At 51.8% G+C, this 18286-nt stretch overlaps 1 protein-coding gene across 4 annotated transcripts in view; it reads left to right on the forward strand.

Annotated features, from left to right (window-relative positions):
• The window catches only part of PDE8A (phosphodiesterase 8A), a 150455-nt gene extending 147846 nt beyond the window's left edge, over nucleotides 1–2609 (forward strand). For all 4 annotated transcript variants that reach the window (XM_002721497.5, XM_070054563.1, XM_051834236.2 and 1 more), the window contains exons 21-22: nucleotides 360–489; nucleotides 1345–2609. In XM_002721497.5, coding sequence (XP_002721543.1) covers nucleotides 360–489; nucleotides 1345–1502 — 288 coding nt within the window. In that variant the 3' untranslated portion in view covers nucleotides 1503–2609. The remainder of the gene's footprint in view (nucleotides 1–359; nucleotides 490–1344) is intronic.
• Nucleotides 2610–18286: the final 15677 nt, after the last annotated feature.

Genomic DNA, 18286 nt, shown 5'->3' on the forward strand with positions numbered 1-18286 from the left:
GCTTCATAGACTGGCTCGCTGCTGTGTGAGTCTTGGGAGGGGCGAGGAGCCCTGGTTCCATCGCGCAGGGCAGCCATCCCGTCCCAGGCCCTTCTCTGCTGGGAGGTTTCTTGTTACAGTCGATCCGCTCATGGCTGTGGATCCATTCTAGAACCTTCTCTCTAGCGGCAGACCTGTAGAACCTCCACAAGTAGATAAGTCTGGCAGAGATGAGAGGCAGCCACCAGGCCCTCTGCTGTGAAGGCGGGTCAGGGGGCTGGGTTGTTGGGGCTGCGCTGGAACGTCCCGCAGCCCCCTGGCGCGGGGTCGCCCCTGGGGGCTGCTGCCTGGTGGCCATTCCCGCGCCCTCTGCTTTGCAGACCGATGAGGAGAAGCGGCTGGACTTGCCCGTGGTGATGCCGGTGTTTGACAGGAATACCTGCAGCATCCCCAAGTCCCAGATCTCCTTCATCGACTACTTCATCACCGACATGTTCGACGCCTGGGACGGTAAGGGGTCGCGCCGGGCTTTGCCGGACTCCAGGCAGCAGGCCGTCTGCCGCCAGAGTGGGTTGGAGCCTAGACTCTCCGGGGGGAATGAGGAGAGGTGGGCCGTGAGTGAGGACCTGAGGGCTGGGTGTTCTTTGTGCCTTTCCTCGGCCTCCCCCACCCCGGCTCTGGTGTCCCAGACAGCTGACAAGGCACACCACCCAGGTCTCTGCACCAGCCCGGCAGGGCGGCCAGCCTCCCTCTGGCCCAGAAGCGTTGCTCTTCAGCGTTTGGTTAGGGCGGAGGAGCCATCAAACCCCAGTTATGAGAGAGGAGGGTCCCCTGATGTCCTCGTCCCTTGCACCTGGAGGGCCCTGCGGGATGGGGGGTGGGGGTGGGGGGTGCCACAGCGGTCAGTGCCCAGAGCCAGGGCAGGATTCAGACCCCTCAGGAGGAGGAAGCCTGGGTCGCAAGGAGGCCACGGGTGCATCCTGGGGTGAGCAGACAATGGGGGAGAAGGACCGAGGTGGCAGGGGTTGGGTCTGCGGCCTCTCCCAGGGTGCGCGAGTGCAGGAGAGCCAGTGTTGCCGCCAGCCCCGCCGGAAGCAGGGGGCTCCCTACCCGAGCCTCCTGTCCCCGAGGCCCGGAGGTGCTGGGGAAGTGGCGGCCGAGCGGCTTGCTCCCTTCTGCCCGATTCCACAGGGGTCGCTCAGCAGGCAGGCAGAGAGGCGGGCCGGGCTGGCGGGGAGGATTCACCGCGTCCTGCTGCTGGGTGTCCCGCGGCGCTTCGGGCTGTCCCCTCTCCTTAGCAGAGAGCCTAACCCTGTAGACGGGGCTGTGGAAGGAAGGCTGTTGCATTCCCGCCTTTTTCTCCAGCCTTCGTGGACCTGCCCGACTTAATGCAGCATCTGGACAACAACTTTAAATACTGGAAAGGACTGGACGAGATGAAGCTGCTGAGCCTGCGGCCGCCTCCCGAGGAGTGTGGGAAGGACCCGCTCGCAGAGGAGCATGGGACGGGCCCGGGCCCCTGAGCCCGTGTCGCTCCCATCACTGGGAATCCGAGGGCAGCCAGACCTCCTCGTCTCGTCAGTATTAGGCAGAACCGTCCCGGTCCACAGGGCCTGTGAGGTGCACGGGACCTTCTGCAGCCACATCTGCTGCCACTGCCATCCAGCGACACGTGGCCCCAGAGCGGGGCCTGCGGCAGGGGCTCCGCAGAGCGGCCCTGGGCACCGCGGTGCGCACCAGCGTCCCGGGGGGCGGGGCTCCCTCGCTCGGAGCCACAGCCGCCCTTCCACGGCACAGAGGGTGCACTCACTCACTTTGGAACACTACTGAAAGTGACTGCTCTTCAAAATTTAGTAGCAATGAAAAATAAAAAAGGAAATTCTGAAGCTGATTATTACTATCAATTATTAAAATGTTTTATTTATTTTATTAGAAGTTCAATATTTTCTATGAATTTAAAAATACTTCAAAGCCAAAGCCAACTTCAAATGCCATGACCAAAATTTACATGACTCGTACCTATTAAATATGCATTACTTGGTGTACAGACGTATTTTCGTAATGGGAATTTAAAATATAAAATGACACATTTTTATTGCACTATAGAAATATTTGTGTATGTTAAACTGTTTTCTGATTGATGCTAATCGGAAGAAGCGTTTTGCCGGTGTTATCCCAGGGTGCAGAGGAGACGGTGTCTTTGAGTGGAAGACGCAGGGCTCTGGAACACCCTGGCGCCCCGTGAGCTGCGCAGTGACTCCCCAAGTTCAATTACACACGCCTCAGTTTGCAAAGAAAAGTTAGGACTTAACACTTTTTCCTAAAATTTTATATGTGAATTTCCAGAAGTCTGCCTTATTTTATACTGTTTCTATAAAATATTCCCTACAAAAACAAGAGCAAAAATGGAATATTTAATGAATTGACATTTTATAACTGACCTGTTTTCACCTGCAGTGGGAATCTTTCAGTCTAGAAATTTATAAAGGCTCTGTATCTTCACATTTTGAGTAAGCATAATACCACAAAGCATGACACTTGATGACTTATCAAAGTGCTTGCTGTTTCGTTTTAAACTTGTACCTTTTTTTTCCAGGCAAAAATGAAATTAAACTATTTGTTTTTAAGAATGCATGTGTCCCCTCTTCTTTGGAGTTCTATCTTGGTTTTCTGCTCTTGTTCTAAATAAAGAAAGTGCCTTTTTTTTTTCAATCCACAGAAGAGATGAGTAGGTAAAGCAGTGGCTGCAGGACCGTCTGTGGACAGCTTCTCAGCTTCGTCACCACCAGGCACCAGTGTGGGGGCCGCCACCGAGCACACTGAGAGGCCCCTTCCTCTGTGAAGGACACAAAGGCCCCTTTTCATGGGTGAAGACGCTGATCCGAGAGCAGGTGGCTGGAAGGAACAAGGTGGAAGGTGTGTGTCCTCCTCCAGGTGCCAAGAGAGACAAGGGGATGACCCACACATGAGCTCGGCTGTCCTGAGGGGGAGCGGCAGTGCCTGCGACACAGGGAGTGCGCACCACCAGGGTTCGCGCCAATGAAATGATCTGGAGGAGTGAAGATGAGTATGCTAACATGTTGGGAGGGAGAAAGCAAGCAATAGACTCACGATGGAGTAAGCCAAGATAGTTTTTACAAGAATAGGTAGATTTGAAAAATAGACATCTATGAGAGGTCTCCTAAAAGTCCATGGAAAAAATCTATTCATGGATTTCAAAATTTTTTTGTGCCAATGTAGAGTTATCTTTTAATTCCATTTTCCAACAGACTTGTTGAAGGTACCCTCTTTGAAGCAAACAGAAAACCTCTGAGTACAGGTTAAACAGAAGATGAGACATAGCTAAAGAGAGAATTAGTAAATTGGAAGACAGTTACAGGACTCACTTAGAATGCAGCCCAGAGATTGACATGGACAATCTGAAAGTAAAATGTGAGGGTGGAGCGCAGAGCTTCCACATGTGTTGAACTGGGAGATCTAGAAGGGGACTGGATGGGGAGAGGCACCACGCGGGCAGACCTCTGAGTCCTCAGATTTGAGGGGCACATCGACTCCCCTGCGGGATAAGCAAATCCACACATCACAGTAAAACCGTGTAACACTGAGCACAAGGAGTAGGACAGAGGGTGCAAGGGTGCGAGGCCACCTGCAAAGGGACCAGCGTCAGACACTGCAGGCTGCTCGGCTGTGACGGCCGGAAGACAGGAAGAATAACGTTTGCAAAGCTCTGAAGGAAACTGTCAGCCTGGGATTACATCCCTAACTCAGCTGTCATTCACGAGCCAAGATAAAACTATTTCAGACACAGACGCAGAGTTTGTTAACAACGCATCCCTGAGAGTTCTGTGTAAAGAACTGCTGGAAGATGTGTGAGACAAGCCCAGGAAGCAGAGGCATCAGAAGGCGGTGGTGAGGGGATGGCAGTGTGGCGCATCAGGGTATGCCCTTTGTGATACCAGCATCCCCCAGCATCCACTTCACAGTGGCTGGTCAGCTCCCTGCTGCTGCTGCGCCTGGAACAGCAGTGGACGATGGCCCATACACATGCTTGGGTCCCTGCCACCCAGTTGGCAGACCAGATGGAGTTACAGACTTCTGGCTTCAGTGGGATCCAGTGCTGGCCATAGTGGCCACTTGGGGAGTGAACCAGTGGACAGTAGCACACTCTCTCTTTCTTTCTCTCTCTCTCTCTCTCTGTGTGTGTGTGTGTGTCTGTGGTGACTTTGCCTTTCAAATAAATGTTTTTTAAGATTACTTATTTGAGAGGCAGAGTTACACAGGGAGGGAGAGACAGAGAGAGGCCTTCCATCCACTGGTTCACTCCCCAAATGGCCGCAACGGCCAGAGCTGGGCAGATGTGAAGCCAGGAGCTTCTTCCGGGTCTTCTACATGGGTGTGGGGGGCCCAACCGCTTGGGCCATCTTCCATTGCTTGCCCAGGTACATTAGCACGGAGCTGGATAGGAAGTGGAGCAGGTAGGACTTGAACTGACGCCTGTATGGGATGCCGGTGCTGCAGGCAGAGGCTTAGTCTACTATGCCACAGCACTGGCTCCAATAAATAAATCTTTGAAAGGACAACAAGTGAACAAAGATAGTGGCAAACATCTGGACAGAAATAAGTAGATTGGTGGGAATTATGACATTAAAATGACACACTAAGTGGAGGGAAGGAGGTGTACCAAACAAGAAAAGCTAAGCGTTAAGCCGGGCAAAACTGTCACAGGGTAAGAGCATATGGGATGAAAAATCACAGGAAAAAAGTGAACAACGCAAACCACAGAGCAAATGGGAAGCATGGATTCCAGTGACAGCGACGGAGACAAACATAACCCCAGCAGGACACAAGCCGAGCTAGGTTCGAGCTGCAGGTGAGAGAACACCTGGTTGCTACTGGAATGTTACTGAGATGATACCAACAACTTTAGGAAGAATAAAAGAAATATTTATAAAAGTTAGAAATTCTCCATAATGAAGGATAAAAACCATGCCAAGACTACGACACAGGTTTGGATGTGACCTACAGAAATAGGGGCGGGGCGGGGAGGGGCGGGGCAGGGATGCGGCCCAGCTGTTAAGATGCCTGGGTTCAGGCCCCCTCTCTACCTTCTGGTAACACAAACCCTCAGAGGCAGTGCTGATGGCCCAGATACTTGGTTTCCTGCCACCCCGTGCGAGACCTGGGTTGAGTTCCCAATTGGAGCCTCGGCCTCAGCCCAGCCCAGCCCAGCCCAGCCCTGTCCATTGTATGATTTGGGAAGTGAACCAGGGATGCAGCACACCCTATTTCTCTGTACTGAGAGATAAATAGATTTTCAACAAGATTCCTACAAATCAGTAAGGGTGAAAAATGCTTTATAACTTTCAGATGAACACAAGTGTTTAGCTCTGGCCATACCAAGTATTTGATGAGGCTATGAGAAACGTAAACTTTCCAATATTAACAGTAGGAATACGAGATGAATACAGCGTCTTGGGAGGGCAGTCTCAGCGCGGCACACATGCATAGTCAGGACTGCTTATCCTGGGGACCCCGCATCCCACGGCCGAGGGCTTGGCTGGAGCCCTGACTCCAGTTCCGATCCAGCTGCCTACTACCGTGCGTCCTGGGAGGCAGCAGACGACGGCTCGAGCACAGGAGTCCCACCGCCCACGCGGGACAGCCAAAGTGGAAGTCTGGGCTTCCGGCTCTGGCTCGGCCCAGCCGCAGCTGTCGTGTGCCTTCAGATAGAAGATTGCTCTGTGAGTATATCGCTTTGACTTTCAAATAAATAAACAATAAAAAAAAAATTGGAATTTTGTAATGGTGAAAATGTTGTGGCCATATGGGAGGTGAACCAGCAGATGGAAGACCAACCTCTCTCTCTCTCTCTGCCTCTCAAATAAATAACAATTTCTCCAGCCCTTCCGCTGACGGATCCCTTCCGATCAGGAGCCTGGAGCTTCTTCTGGGTCTCCCACATGGGTTCAGGGGCCCAAGAACTTGTGCCATCTTCCACTGCTTTCCCGGGCACATTAGCAAGGAGCGGGATAGGAGGTGGAGCAGCTGGGACTCGAACCGGCACTCATGTGTGCAGGCGGCAGCTTCACCCACTACGCCACATTGCTGGCTCGTTACCCACATTTTGTATCAAAGTGCTGGTTCAAATCCCAGCTGCTCTGCGTCTGATCCAGCTCTGTGCTGATGCACCCTGGGAGGCAGTGAATAATGGCTCAAGTGTGTGGGCCCCCGCTGCCGATGGGGGAGACCCAGATGGAGTTCCTGGCTCCTGGCCCCGGCCTGGCCCAGCCCTGAACTGGGACTGAACCAGCAGAAGGGAGAGTGCCCTCTTTAAGTCACTCTCTTCCTTTCAAATAAATAAAATTTTGCTAAACATTTTTGGTTCAAAAATCTTTTTAAAGATTTATTTATTTGAAAGGCAGAGTGACAGAGAGAGACAGAGATCGATCTGTCTGCTGGTTCACTTCCCAGGTGGTTGCAGTTGCCCGGGGCTAAGCCAGGCCAAAGCCAGGAGCCCAGAACTCCATCCGGGTCTCCCACATGGGTGGCAGGGGCCCAAGCACATGGGCCATCTGTTGCTGCTTTCCCGGGTACATTAGCAGGGAGCTGGTTCCAAAGCAGGACAGGGGCTGGCACTGTGGCATTGAAGGCTAAGCCTCCACCTGCAGTGCTGGCATCCCATATGGGATAAATAAAGTAAAATAAAAAAGAACAGCCAGGACTCAAATCAGCACCCCTAAATGGCCCTGTTGTATCACAATGCCAGTCCTAGGTACAAAAAAATTTTAAATCCATGCATAGATTTTTTCATACTATGCACTTTCTATGAACTTCTTAAAGACCCTTCATATGCATGGATCTCACAATTTTTTGCATGAAAAAAAAAACTTACCCTTTGACCCCATTTTCCATAAATGTTTTGAAGTACCCATATGTCGGGTCTCAAGCCCAATGCTAGCCCCTGACCAGCAGGGGCAGTGCAAGCCCTCCCCAACAAGGCTAATGGGAAGGGTAAGGTCGCCGGGTGATGAACACACCAAAACACCCGTGAGTTCTGTTGAAGCAGGAACTGCTTTATTGAGGAAGTGTGCAGGCTTATAAAGCTTACGAGGGACATGCGCAGTAGGGGAGCCAATCAGCGAAAAGGTCACGCAGGCATGGGTGGACCATGCACAGGGGCACCTTAAGCAAAGTATAGGGATCACGCACTGTCCACGTGTCCGGAACTAAAGCGGACCTATCCCTGCCGGTGGTCTGATCTTAGGTAGCTTAACCACAGTAGCCGCAGACACGCCCCTCGAACATCCGCCGGGCGCCATATTGTAATGGAGATTTTAGGTAATGCCCAACACCCATATATAGATTTAAAGTAAATAGAGGCTGGTTCCGTGGCTCACTAGGCTAATCCTCCGCCTGCGGCGCCGGCACACCGGGTTCTAATCCTGGTCAGGGTGCCGGATTCTGTCCCGGTTGCCCCTCTTCCAGGCCAGCTCTCTGCTGTGGCCCGGGAGTGCAGTGGAAGATGGCCCAGGTGCTTGGGCCATGCACCCCATGGGAGACCAGGAGAAGCACCTGGCTGCTGCCATCGGATCAGCGCGGTGTGCTGGCCGTAGCAACCTTTCTCTCTCTCTTTCTCACTAACTCTGTGAAAACAAAAATGGATAAAAATACAATACACCAAAAGCAATTAAAAGCAAGCAGGAATACTGTGTCAATTTCAAACAAAGCAGAGAATTTATCTTGGGTAAAGAGAACCAGGGCGTACTGGTTAGGAGCGATGTTCTCCAAGAAGACCTGAAAATCCCCAGTGTGGATGTGCCTCACGGCACAGTGTCAAACTGTCTGAGCCAAAATCGCAGAACTGCGAGGAGAAACAGCAACCCACGTTACCGTGGAGACTTGCACCCCCCTCCGCAGAAATCGACTTGTCCAGTTGGCAGACAGTGAATAGGGACACAGTTGAACTGAACGACACTGTCAATCAATCGGATATACTGGACATCTGTAGACTGTTTGATCCAACAGCAGCAGGATACACATTTTGCCTCAAGCCCAACATGAACCCTTCACAAAGGCCATCCTCAGGGCCACAAAACACACCTTATTCACCTAGTTGACCATTCGACATCTTTTCTCAGGCCACAGTGGAAGTAACTCAGAATGAGTAACAGAAAGATAACAGGAAAATCTCAAAATGTATGCAGTCTAATTAAGACATGGGCCAAAGAAGAAATCTCAAATTTCAAAATATTTTAAACTAGATGAAACAAAATACAACTTATTAAAATGTGTGGGATGTAGCAAAAGCAGTGCTCAGAGGGAAACTCATAGCATTGAATGCATATATGAGAAAAGAAGAACAATCTAAGACACTAATATAAATTTTCAACTTAGAGAACTAGAAAGGGCAAATTAAATCATAAGTAAATAGAAGAAAAATAAAAAATTAAAGCAGAAATAAATGAAGTTGAAAACAGGAAATAGAGAAAAATCAATGAAATCAAAAGCTGACTCTTTGGAACAATTAATAAAATTGACTCTCATCAGGCTAAGACAAGGAGACAGGACACAAATGACCAACATCAGAAATGAAAGAGGGGGAATAAGCACTTAGCCTGGCAGTTAAGGTGCCCAATCCCACATCAGTGTCTGGGTTCGATTCCCATCTCCAGCTCCTGACTCCAGCTTCCTGCCAGCGTAGACCCGGGAGGCAGTGATGATGGCTCACGTAATTGGGTTCCTGCAGCCCACGCGAGACCTGGAGGGCATCCTTGCTCCAGCCTTGGCTACTGCATGCATTTGGGGAGTGAACAAGCAGATGGTTCACTCTGTCTCTCTCCACTTGTCAAGTAATAATTTTTTTAAAGATTTATTTATTTATTTGAAAGAGTTACACAGAGAGAAGGAGAGGTAGAGAGGGAGAGAGAGGTCTTCCATCCACTGGTTCACTCCCCAGTCGGCCGCAACGGCCAAAGCTGTGCCGATCCGAAGCCAGGAGCTCCCTCTGGGTCTCCCACGCAGGTGCAGGGCCCAAGGACTTGGCCATCTTCCTCTGCTTTCCCAGGCCACAGCAGAGAGCTGGATCAGAAGTGGAGCAGCCGGGACTCGAACTGGCGCCCACATGGGATCTTGGCACTGCAGGCAGTGGCTTTACCTGCTATGCCACAGCGCCAGCTCCAATAATTTTTTTTTTAAGAAATGAAGGAGTCTGGGGGCTGGTGCCAAGGCACACTAGGTTAATCCTTCACCTGCGACACCGGCATCCCATATGGGCACTGGTTCTAGTCCTGGTTGCTCCTCTTCCAGTCCAGCTCTCTGACATGGCCTGGGAAAGCAGTGGAAGATGGCCCAAGTGCTTGGGCCCTGCACCCGCATGGGAGACCAGGAGGAAGCACCTGGCTCCTGGCTTCGGATTGGCACAGCTCCAGCCGTTGTGGCCACTTGGGAAGTGAACCAACGGAAGGAAGACACCTCTTTCTCTCTCTCTCTCTCTCTCTCTGAAACTCTGTCAAATAAATAAATAAATAATCTTTAAAAAAAATGAATGAGTCTCATTGCAAAGCCCATAGATATGAATAGGATAACAAAGGAATACTATGAATGGGTCTATGCCCACAAATCGATAACTTAGATCAAGTGGACCAATTGTCTGCGAGATGTAAGCTGCCAAAACCCACAGGAGAAGAAGCCGTCTGAGTAGGCCCTCAGTAACGTAACTGAGTCAGGGCTGGTGCTGTGGTGTAGCAGGCAAAGCTGCTGCCTGCGATGCCGGCATCCCATAGGGGCGCCAGTCTGTGTCCTGGCTGCTCCACTTCCCATCCAGCTCCCTGCTAATGTCCTGGGGAAAAGCAGCAGAAGATGGCCCAAGTGCTGGGCCCCTGCACCCATGTGGGAGACCCAGATGGACCTTCTGGCTCCTGGCTTCAGCCTGGCCCAGCCCTGGCCATTGCAGCCATTTGGGGAGTGAACCAACAGACGGAAGATCTTCCCCCACCCTTTCTCTTTGTGTCTCTCTTAACTCTGCCTTTAAAATTCAAAAAAAAAAAAAAAAGTAATTGAGTTAATAATTAATAACCTAAAATGGAAATTACCAGCCCAAATGTGCTCATTGGTGAATTCTACTAGATATTAAAAGAAATTAAATTGGGGCCAGCATTTTGGTGCAGTGAGTTAAGCCACTGTCTATTGCCAGCATCCCATGTACACATGGGGCCTTGAACCCTGGCCCCATGTGGAAGCTCCACTTCCAGTCCAGCTCCCTGATAATGCGCGCAGGAGACAGCGGGAGACGGCCTGAGTGCTCGGGCCCCTGCCACTGACCTGAGACTTGGATGGAGTTCCAGGTTCCTGGCTTCAGCCAGCCTGGCCCGGCCTTGGCCATTGTGGCCGTTTGGAGAATGAAACAGCAGATGGAAGTTCTCTGTCTCTCCCTCTCTTTCTCTCTTTCTGTAACTCTTTCAAATAAATAATTTTTTCTACAACCTCATTCAGAATATGGAAGCAGAGGGAATATTTCCTAACTCAGTCTGTAAGGGCAGCGTCACACTAATACCAAGACCAGAGACATTACTAAGAAACTGTATATCAATATCTTATAAACACGGATACAAAAATAGCCGATTAAGTATTTTTTTAAAGACTTATTTATTTGAAAATCAGAGTTACACAGAGAGAGGAGAGGAGAGGGAGACAGAGAGAGAGAGAGAAAGAGAGAGAGAGAGGTCTTCCAACCGATGGTTCACTCCCCAGTTGGCCGCAACTGCTGGAAATGAGCCGATCTGAAGCCAGGAGCCAGGAGCCTCCTCCGGGTCTCCCACGTGGGTGCAGGGGCCCAAGCACTTGGGCCATCTTCTACTGCTTTCCCAGGTCACAGCAGAGAGCGGGATCGGAAGTGGAGCAGCCAGGTCTCGAACCGGCACCCATATGGATGCCGACGCTTCAGGCCAGGGCATTAACCCACTGCGCCACAGCGCCAGCCCCCTAGCTGACGAAGTATTAGCAGATACAATCCAGGAATGTGTAAGAAGTACACACCATGACCAGAGGAAGCTCCTGGCTTCAGCCTGGCCCAGCCTTGGTCATTGCAACCATCTGGGGAGTGAACCAGTGGATGAAAGCTCTCACTCTGTCTCTGTAACTCCTTCAAATAAATCTTAAAAATTAGATTATAGTTGATAATCATCATAAAACTCTGCCGAGAATGGCTAATCAGAACACGCGGTAATATCTTTGCTCTAAGTGAAGTCATTGCTCCTGCTACTAAGAAAACTCACTGAATGACAGGAGGTAAAAGCACCTGACAGCAAATCACAGACATAGTGGCCTGTGTGTATGCGTGTGAGGTGGCAGCTGTGCCCCGCTTGAGGTTTCTAGGTTTCTTTTCTTTTTCTTTTTTTTTTCTTTTTTTTTTTTTTGACAGGCAGAGTTAGATAGAGTGAGAGAGAGACAGAGAGAAAGGTCTTCCTTTTGCCGTTGGTTCACTCTCCAGTGGCCGCTGCAGCCGGCGCATCACGCTGATCCGAAGCCAGGAGCCAGGTGCTTCTCCTGGTCTCCCATGGGGTGCAGGGCCCAAGCACTTGGGCCATCCTCCACTGCACTCCCGGGCCACAGCAGAGAGCTGGCCTGGAAGAGGGGCAACCGGGACAGAATCCAGCGCCCCAACTGGGATGAGAACCCGGTGTGCCGGCACCGCAGGCGGAGGATTAGCCTAGTGAGCCGCGGCGCCGGCCTTGAGGTTTCTGTAAAGGTGGATCACTGAAGGCACCCAGATCTTCTACCTTCCAAAGAAACCAACACTGGGCCAGTTAAAGGGTGAGCTAGTGGACCTGGAATTTTGGATACAAGCTCAGCATTAACCAAGTGCCCACATGATTGCTTTAACATTTCAGAAATAATTTGCATTTATTCATTTGAGGGAGGGACAGAGACAGAGACAGAGAGCTCCCATCTGCTAGTTCACTCCCCAAATGCCCCCAACAGCCAGGATGGGGTTAGGCTGCAGCCAGGAGCCAGAAATACAGTCGGGGTTTCATGTGGACAGAGGCCCGTCACCTGCTGCCTGCTAGGATCTGCACTGGCAGGAAACTGGTCAGGAGGAGCGTGAAGCCAGGGCTCAGGAGCTCCACCCTTCTTCCTCCTGAGTGGCGGGGCCGTGCCCGGGGCCATCTTCTGCGGCCTCTGCAGGCGCATTGGCAGGAAGAGGGACGGGAAGCAGAGCAGCAGGAACTTAAACTTTAGCTCCAGAATGGGCTGCCCCTCAGGACAATCAGACAGTCTAGGGGCTGCTTCCACGTGTGCCTTACACAGCTTAAAATCAGTGAGAGTCTTTAAAAATCATTTATTTACTTGAAAAGTAGTTGCAGAGAGAGTCCCATCTTCCATCCTCTAGATCACTCCCCAAAAGGCCGCTACAGCCGGGGCTGAGCCAAGAAGACGGACAAGTGCTTGGGCCCCTGCACCCACGCGGGAGACTGGAAAGAAGCTCCTGGCTCCTGGTTTTGGCCTGGCCCAGCTCTGGGCCATTTAGGGAGTGGACCGGAGGATTGACGATTTTTCTGTCTCTCCCTCTGTCTCTCTCTATAACTCTTTCAAATAAAATTTTAAAATCTTAAAAAAAAAAAAAAAAAGACTGGCTGTAAACATAGAGACTTTGTATTCTGATGGAGAAACAGTTGCTCATATGGGGAATATTGGGGATAAGAGTGACGTGACCGTGGACCCTGACGGCAGGTCATTTTCCCAACTTTTTCTTTTTTTTTTTTTTTTTAAGATTTATTGACTTATTTGAAAGTCAGAGTTACACAGAGAGAGGAGAGGCAGAGAGAGAGAGAGGTAGAGAGAGAAAGAGAGGTCCTCCATCCGTTGGTTCACTCCCCAGATGGCCACAACACCTGGAGCTGCGCTGATCCAAAGCCAGGAGCCAGGAGCTTCTTCCGGGTCTCCCACGTGGGTGCAGGGGCCCAAGGACTTGGGCCATCTTCTGCTGCTTTCCCAGGCCATAGCAGAGAGCTGGATCGGAAGTGGAGCAGTAGGGACTAGAACTGGTGCCCATATGGGACTGTAAACCGCGACTTTGCCCACTACGCCACAGCACCGGCCCCCATTTTCCCAGCTTTTCTTATGACCACACCGAGGATTCAGGAGCCAGTAACTGCGTAGACTCAGTGTGATTCAGTCGCCTGTTGGGGCATGCACTCTGAGGCCTAATAAATCCACTTCCAACCTCTAAGAAGCACCTAGAAAGAACACAGCATCGTGTCCAAAGAATGTTTAAAATGCAGCAAGAAAGCTCTCAATTTGTAATTCAAATATTTCGGCTTACTCGGGCACTATTATCTAAAAGATCAAACAAAACAAAAAGATTAAAGCAAAATCATGCACTCTATTTACCTCTGATTTTTAGACGGAAGCAAAAACTTCTTAGTAGGATACAAATATTCCCTCATTAAAATCTTGGTTAAAAAAAAATTCCCCTGGGGAGAGGAAGAGTCCAACGTCACATAAAGAAAAACAAAAGCCAGACCAAACCCACCTCTCCAGTAATCTGTTACCTTCGGGAAATCAGAAAAGAAAGAGAACAGCGGAGACAGACAGCCGCTCCGGCAGCGGACAGGCGGCGAAGCTGTGCCTGCGGCCGCGCACAGGCGTCGGAACGCCTCCAAGCCAAAGTGGGGCAGCAGGAGCCGGAACAGCTGTGCTCGGAGTGGATGCTCACGACAAACACCCGGCCACACCGAGCGCTGGGCTGCAGAGGGGAATCTGTACCGGAAGCGCCAGCACCCACGGCGTGCCGTTGTTTTTAGCCACCGGCTTCTTCCAACATTTGCTAATTCTTTCTGAAAACTTGTTTTACTGCATTTTCACAATGTCTGCGACATCACCACATAGGGACGGATCACACTGTATTACTGCCTTACTGTGTGGCTCAATCAGGCACACACTTACGTTACAAAAAGTAATACAAGGCGCAAAGGCAGCGGGGGCTTCACTGACCCCCGAGCACTGGACTGCGGAACATCCCGGAAGTGAGTGACCACAGAGGTCTGACAAAGCTGAAGGCCTTGGGACATCAGGCTCCGGGTCTCTCCAACCCGCTGTTTCCCCCCTCTGTCTGTCACTCTGCTGTGACCCTGAGTACCCACAGTGCGCAGTCACTGTGAAACCAGGGGGCACAGCCCACGGAGCGAAGCCCACCCCCAGACAACTGTCATTGCTGGATCTTTGGGGTTCTCCCAGCAAGGCTGTCTTTCCCGGAGGAGTTCAGAGCCACCCAGCAGGCATAACCATTCCCCAGGGAAGTTTAGCCAACAAGCAACATGCAACTACTAAATAACAGTTTAGGAGGCAGGAGGATAACGGAAAAGCTTAAACAAAATCTGAGGACTGAGCCATCTACAGGAGACTTAATACCCCTCACAGTCTAACAATCTCGAAGGCCACTTGCAGGCTTGGAAAAGACCCAAGAACCCCGGGGCCAGCACTGGTGTAGCGGGTAAAGCCACCACCGCCTGCAGTGCCAGCATTCCATATGGGCGCTGGTTCGAGTCCTGGCTGCTCCATTTCCAATCCAGCTCTATGCCATGGCCTGGGAAAGCAGCAGAAGATGGCCCAAGTCCTTGGGCCTCTGCACCCACATTGGAGACCTGGAAGAAGCTCCTGGCTCCTGGCTTCGGATCAGCCCAGCTCCAGCCATTGTGGCCATTTGGGGAGCGAACCAGCAATGGAAGACCTCTTTCTCTGTCTCTCCCTCTGTCTGTAACTATGCCTCTCAAGTAAAATAAATAAATCTTAAAATATATATATTTATCAATAGAATGTTAAGCCAGCTAGATGAAGTCCAACAACTTTACCCAGAAAGCTACTGAATGACAGTGCTGTGACACAGGTTAAGCGGACACTTGCGACGCCAGCCTCTCACGTGGCACCGGTTCAAGTCACAGCTGCTCCACTTCTGATCAGCCAATGCAGCTGGGAAAGCAGCAGACGATGGCCCAAATGCTTGGGCCCCTGCACCCACGTGGGAGACCAGGATGGGGTTCCAGGCTCCTGGCCTAGCTGGCTGGTGCAGCCATTTGAGGAGTGAACCAGTGGATGGAAGACCTCTCTCTCTCTCTCTCTCTCTCTCTCTCTCTCTCTCCCCCTCCCCATGCTGCCTTTCAAATAAATAACTGAATGTGTGTGTGTTTTAACAAATTATTTACAAACACAAAGCACAAGTACAATTTTGCAAAACTTTGACCAAGCTCAGTTCTGAGATGGTGGTCAGTGGGTGTGTTCTGGATCACACAATGCATCCGTGCACCCCACAAGGTGTTATAGAGCTATTTACCTGGAAAAAGAACCGTCCAGGCAGCCTATCTGAATGGTGTAAGAAACTCAGCTTTTAATCTTGTACTGATTGGTTATATCACATCAAGAAGCTACTGTGGGGGCCAGCTCTGTGGCATAGTGGGTTAAGCTGCTGCCTGCAGCACGGCCATCCCATATGGGTGCCGTTTTGATTCCTGGCTGCTCCACTTCTGATCCAGCTCCCTGACAATGTGCCTGGGAAAGCAGTGGAGGATGACCCAAGTGCTTGGGCCCCTGCACCTATGTGGGAGATCTGGAAGAAGCTCCTGGCCCAGCTCTGGCTGTTGCAGCCATCTGAGGCGCGAACCAGTGGATGGAAGACTCTAATTCTGCCTTTCAAATAAAAATAAATAAATACATATTTTTAAAAGCTATTATGATGTTCATTTGCTTAATTCTAGGTGTTTCTCATTACATTGTCTTTAAGACAAACGTGTAAAAAAATACAACGTAGATTGCAAGTGATTCGAAACCACACGAGGGATTATTATGTAGCTTAAAATAATTAACTGTGACCCCCTCCCAGCTGTGAGAACTTGGGGTGAACGCTGCACCTCTGCAGGGGACTTCACCTCGAAGCTTAAGCCCCTCCCCCCAGAGTTACTGACCTCAGCGAGCACACGTCACAGTGCACACGCTCAGTCTGGCTGCCGATGACAGCCTAGGCGGAGACAGGCTGCCCGCGTGACCTTGGAGCTGACCCCAGCTTGGCCCCGGCAACGCCTGGAGCGATGGATGTCACATGTCGTCACAGTCTCCGCTGTGGCAGTCAGGCCGGCCGCTCTGGCAAGCACATGGCTTGCCAGAGACCTGGCCCTTGGGGAGCAGCTGCCTGGGGAGTTGGCCCGCAGCGGGGCCAGCACATGCCCTGCGGGTTTTATTCACGGTGGATGGCGGTGACCCTCGTGATCCGTGTCACCCTTAGGTGGTCCCCTCCTTAACACTGCGGACACAACAGGACGTGGGAGGGTGGGGACAGGCAGGGAGGAGCCGCCTGGGCTGGGTTTAGCTCCGAAATAGACCAGGGCAGGGCGGCAGCGCAGCTGTATCCGGGCAGCTGGGGTGCACGTGGCGGCCCCCGCCAGGGCGTCCCTCGGAGCCGGGCGGGCGCACAATGAGATTCCAGAGAGGAGCAAAAGCTGCCAAGCTGGAGCCAGACGCAGGCTGGGGCGCCCACCCCGCTGGAGCCAGACCTTTCCAAGGAGGGGCGGGGGAGGTCACAGAGGAGGAGGAAACCGTTTCGCTCACCCATTTTCTTCAAAGAAGCCACTGGACGTGGAAGAAGTGGCTCGTGAGTCACAAGGAAGCCTTTTCCCCGAGGAGCGGGGTCGGGAACAATGGGGAGAGGGCTGATGAAAGTCTCGGAGTCTCGGTTCACAACAAGCTCAGGAAGAGGCTGAATCAGCTCCATCCCATCCTGCAGCCGAGGGGGCCTGGGGGCAGAGCCGCGCGCCCTGCCACGGCACCAAGACACTGCGCCAGGGCGGAGGGGGACAGTGGGGTCCTCACACCAGCGACGCCTGCATCCCCAGGCCCCATGGGATTGGGAAGCCAGATATAACCAGTGCTCTCGGCCCCGTGCTCAGGCCTGCCCCATTCCCTCCCACCCCCAGCCCCGACGGCCCCGATCTGGGCCATGGAGGAGGTAGGTCCCCACTAATCTAGAAAGAGAGGAAACACTCGCGGGGCAGGAAGCAATCGCCCTCACTCGGGGCCAAGAGCGGCAGCGCCAACAATGCGGCAGGCGGCCGGCCTGGAGTGCGGCGCTGAGCCCCGTGGTCACGGCCACGGCCGCTGCGGGAGAGGACGGAGGCCCCAGCGCTGGGCGGGTTGTGCACCTTTTCTAAAAAAAACCAGGGGCAGTGATTTCAGGCGTCCTGGGGACCTGCGGCTACTGAAGCCGAGTTTCCTTCGGGACATGGACTGGCCTTGAACCCAGCCTCGGGTTCTCACCGTTAAGTGCACAGCAGCCCCAAGGAGCGAGGGATCTGACCATGCAGGCAGGGTGGGACTCCCCCAGGCACCCCCAACACACACACACACACACCCCACTCAGCTCTGTCCCTTAAGAACATTAACTTTAGAAAACCGAAATATCATTTTCAACAAGCTCCATCCTAAAACCTAACAGTTCACAGTTTCACACAAAGCTAAAATGGAAGAGAAAACGAGTTCACGCTGAGTTAACACTTGCTACGGTGTCCCAGGATGGCTACGGTGAGCCGAAAAGAACGAGGAGTTTCCTGGCAGCCCAAGTGAGAACAAACCAAGGTCAGTTCAGTAAGCTTGAGAAAATCTGTCCTCGCAATACTTAGAGACTCTTGGGGCCAGCGCTGTGGCACAGCGGGTTAAAGCCCCAGCCTGCAGCGCCAGCATCTCATATGGGCGCTGGTTCGAGTCCCAGCTGCTCCTCTCCTGATCCAGCTCTCTGCTATGGCCTGGGAAAGCAGCAGAAGATGCAGGGGCCCAAGGACTTGACCCTGAACCCCGTGTGGGAAGCCTGGAAGAAGCTCCTGGCTCCTGGTTTCGGACCAGCTCAGCTCTGGCCATTATGGTCATTTGGGGAATGAACCAGCAGATGGAAGACCTCTCTGGCTCTACCTTTCTTTGTAAGTCTGTCTTTCAAATAAAGAAAATAAATCTTTTAAAAAAAATACTTAGAGACTCTTAAGGTAGCCCTTGGACTTCTACCTTTTTTTTTTTTTAAGATTTATTTTATTTATTTGAAAGGCAGAGTTAGAGAGAGGGAGAGACAGAAAGAGAGAGGTCTTCCATCCACTGGAACAGGCTGGAGTCAGGAGCTTCTTCTGGTCTCCTATGTAGGTGCAGTACCTGGGCCATCCTCCACTGCTTTCCCAGGCCATAGCAGGGAGCTGGATCGGAAGGGGAGCAGCTGGGACTCGAACCAGCGCCCATATGGGATGCCGGCACTGCAGGTGGCAGCTTAACCCTCTAGGCC

Source organism: Oryctolagus cuniculus, chromosome 12 (genome assembly GCF_964237555.1).
Source record: "Oryctolagus cuniculus chromosome 12, mOryCun1.1, whole genome shotgun sequence".
Classification (NCBI taxonomy): Eukaryota; Metazoa; Chordata; class Mammalia; order Lagomorpha; family Leporidae; genus Oryctolagus; species Oryctolagus cuniculus.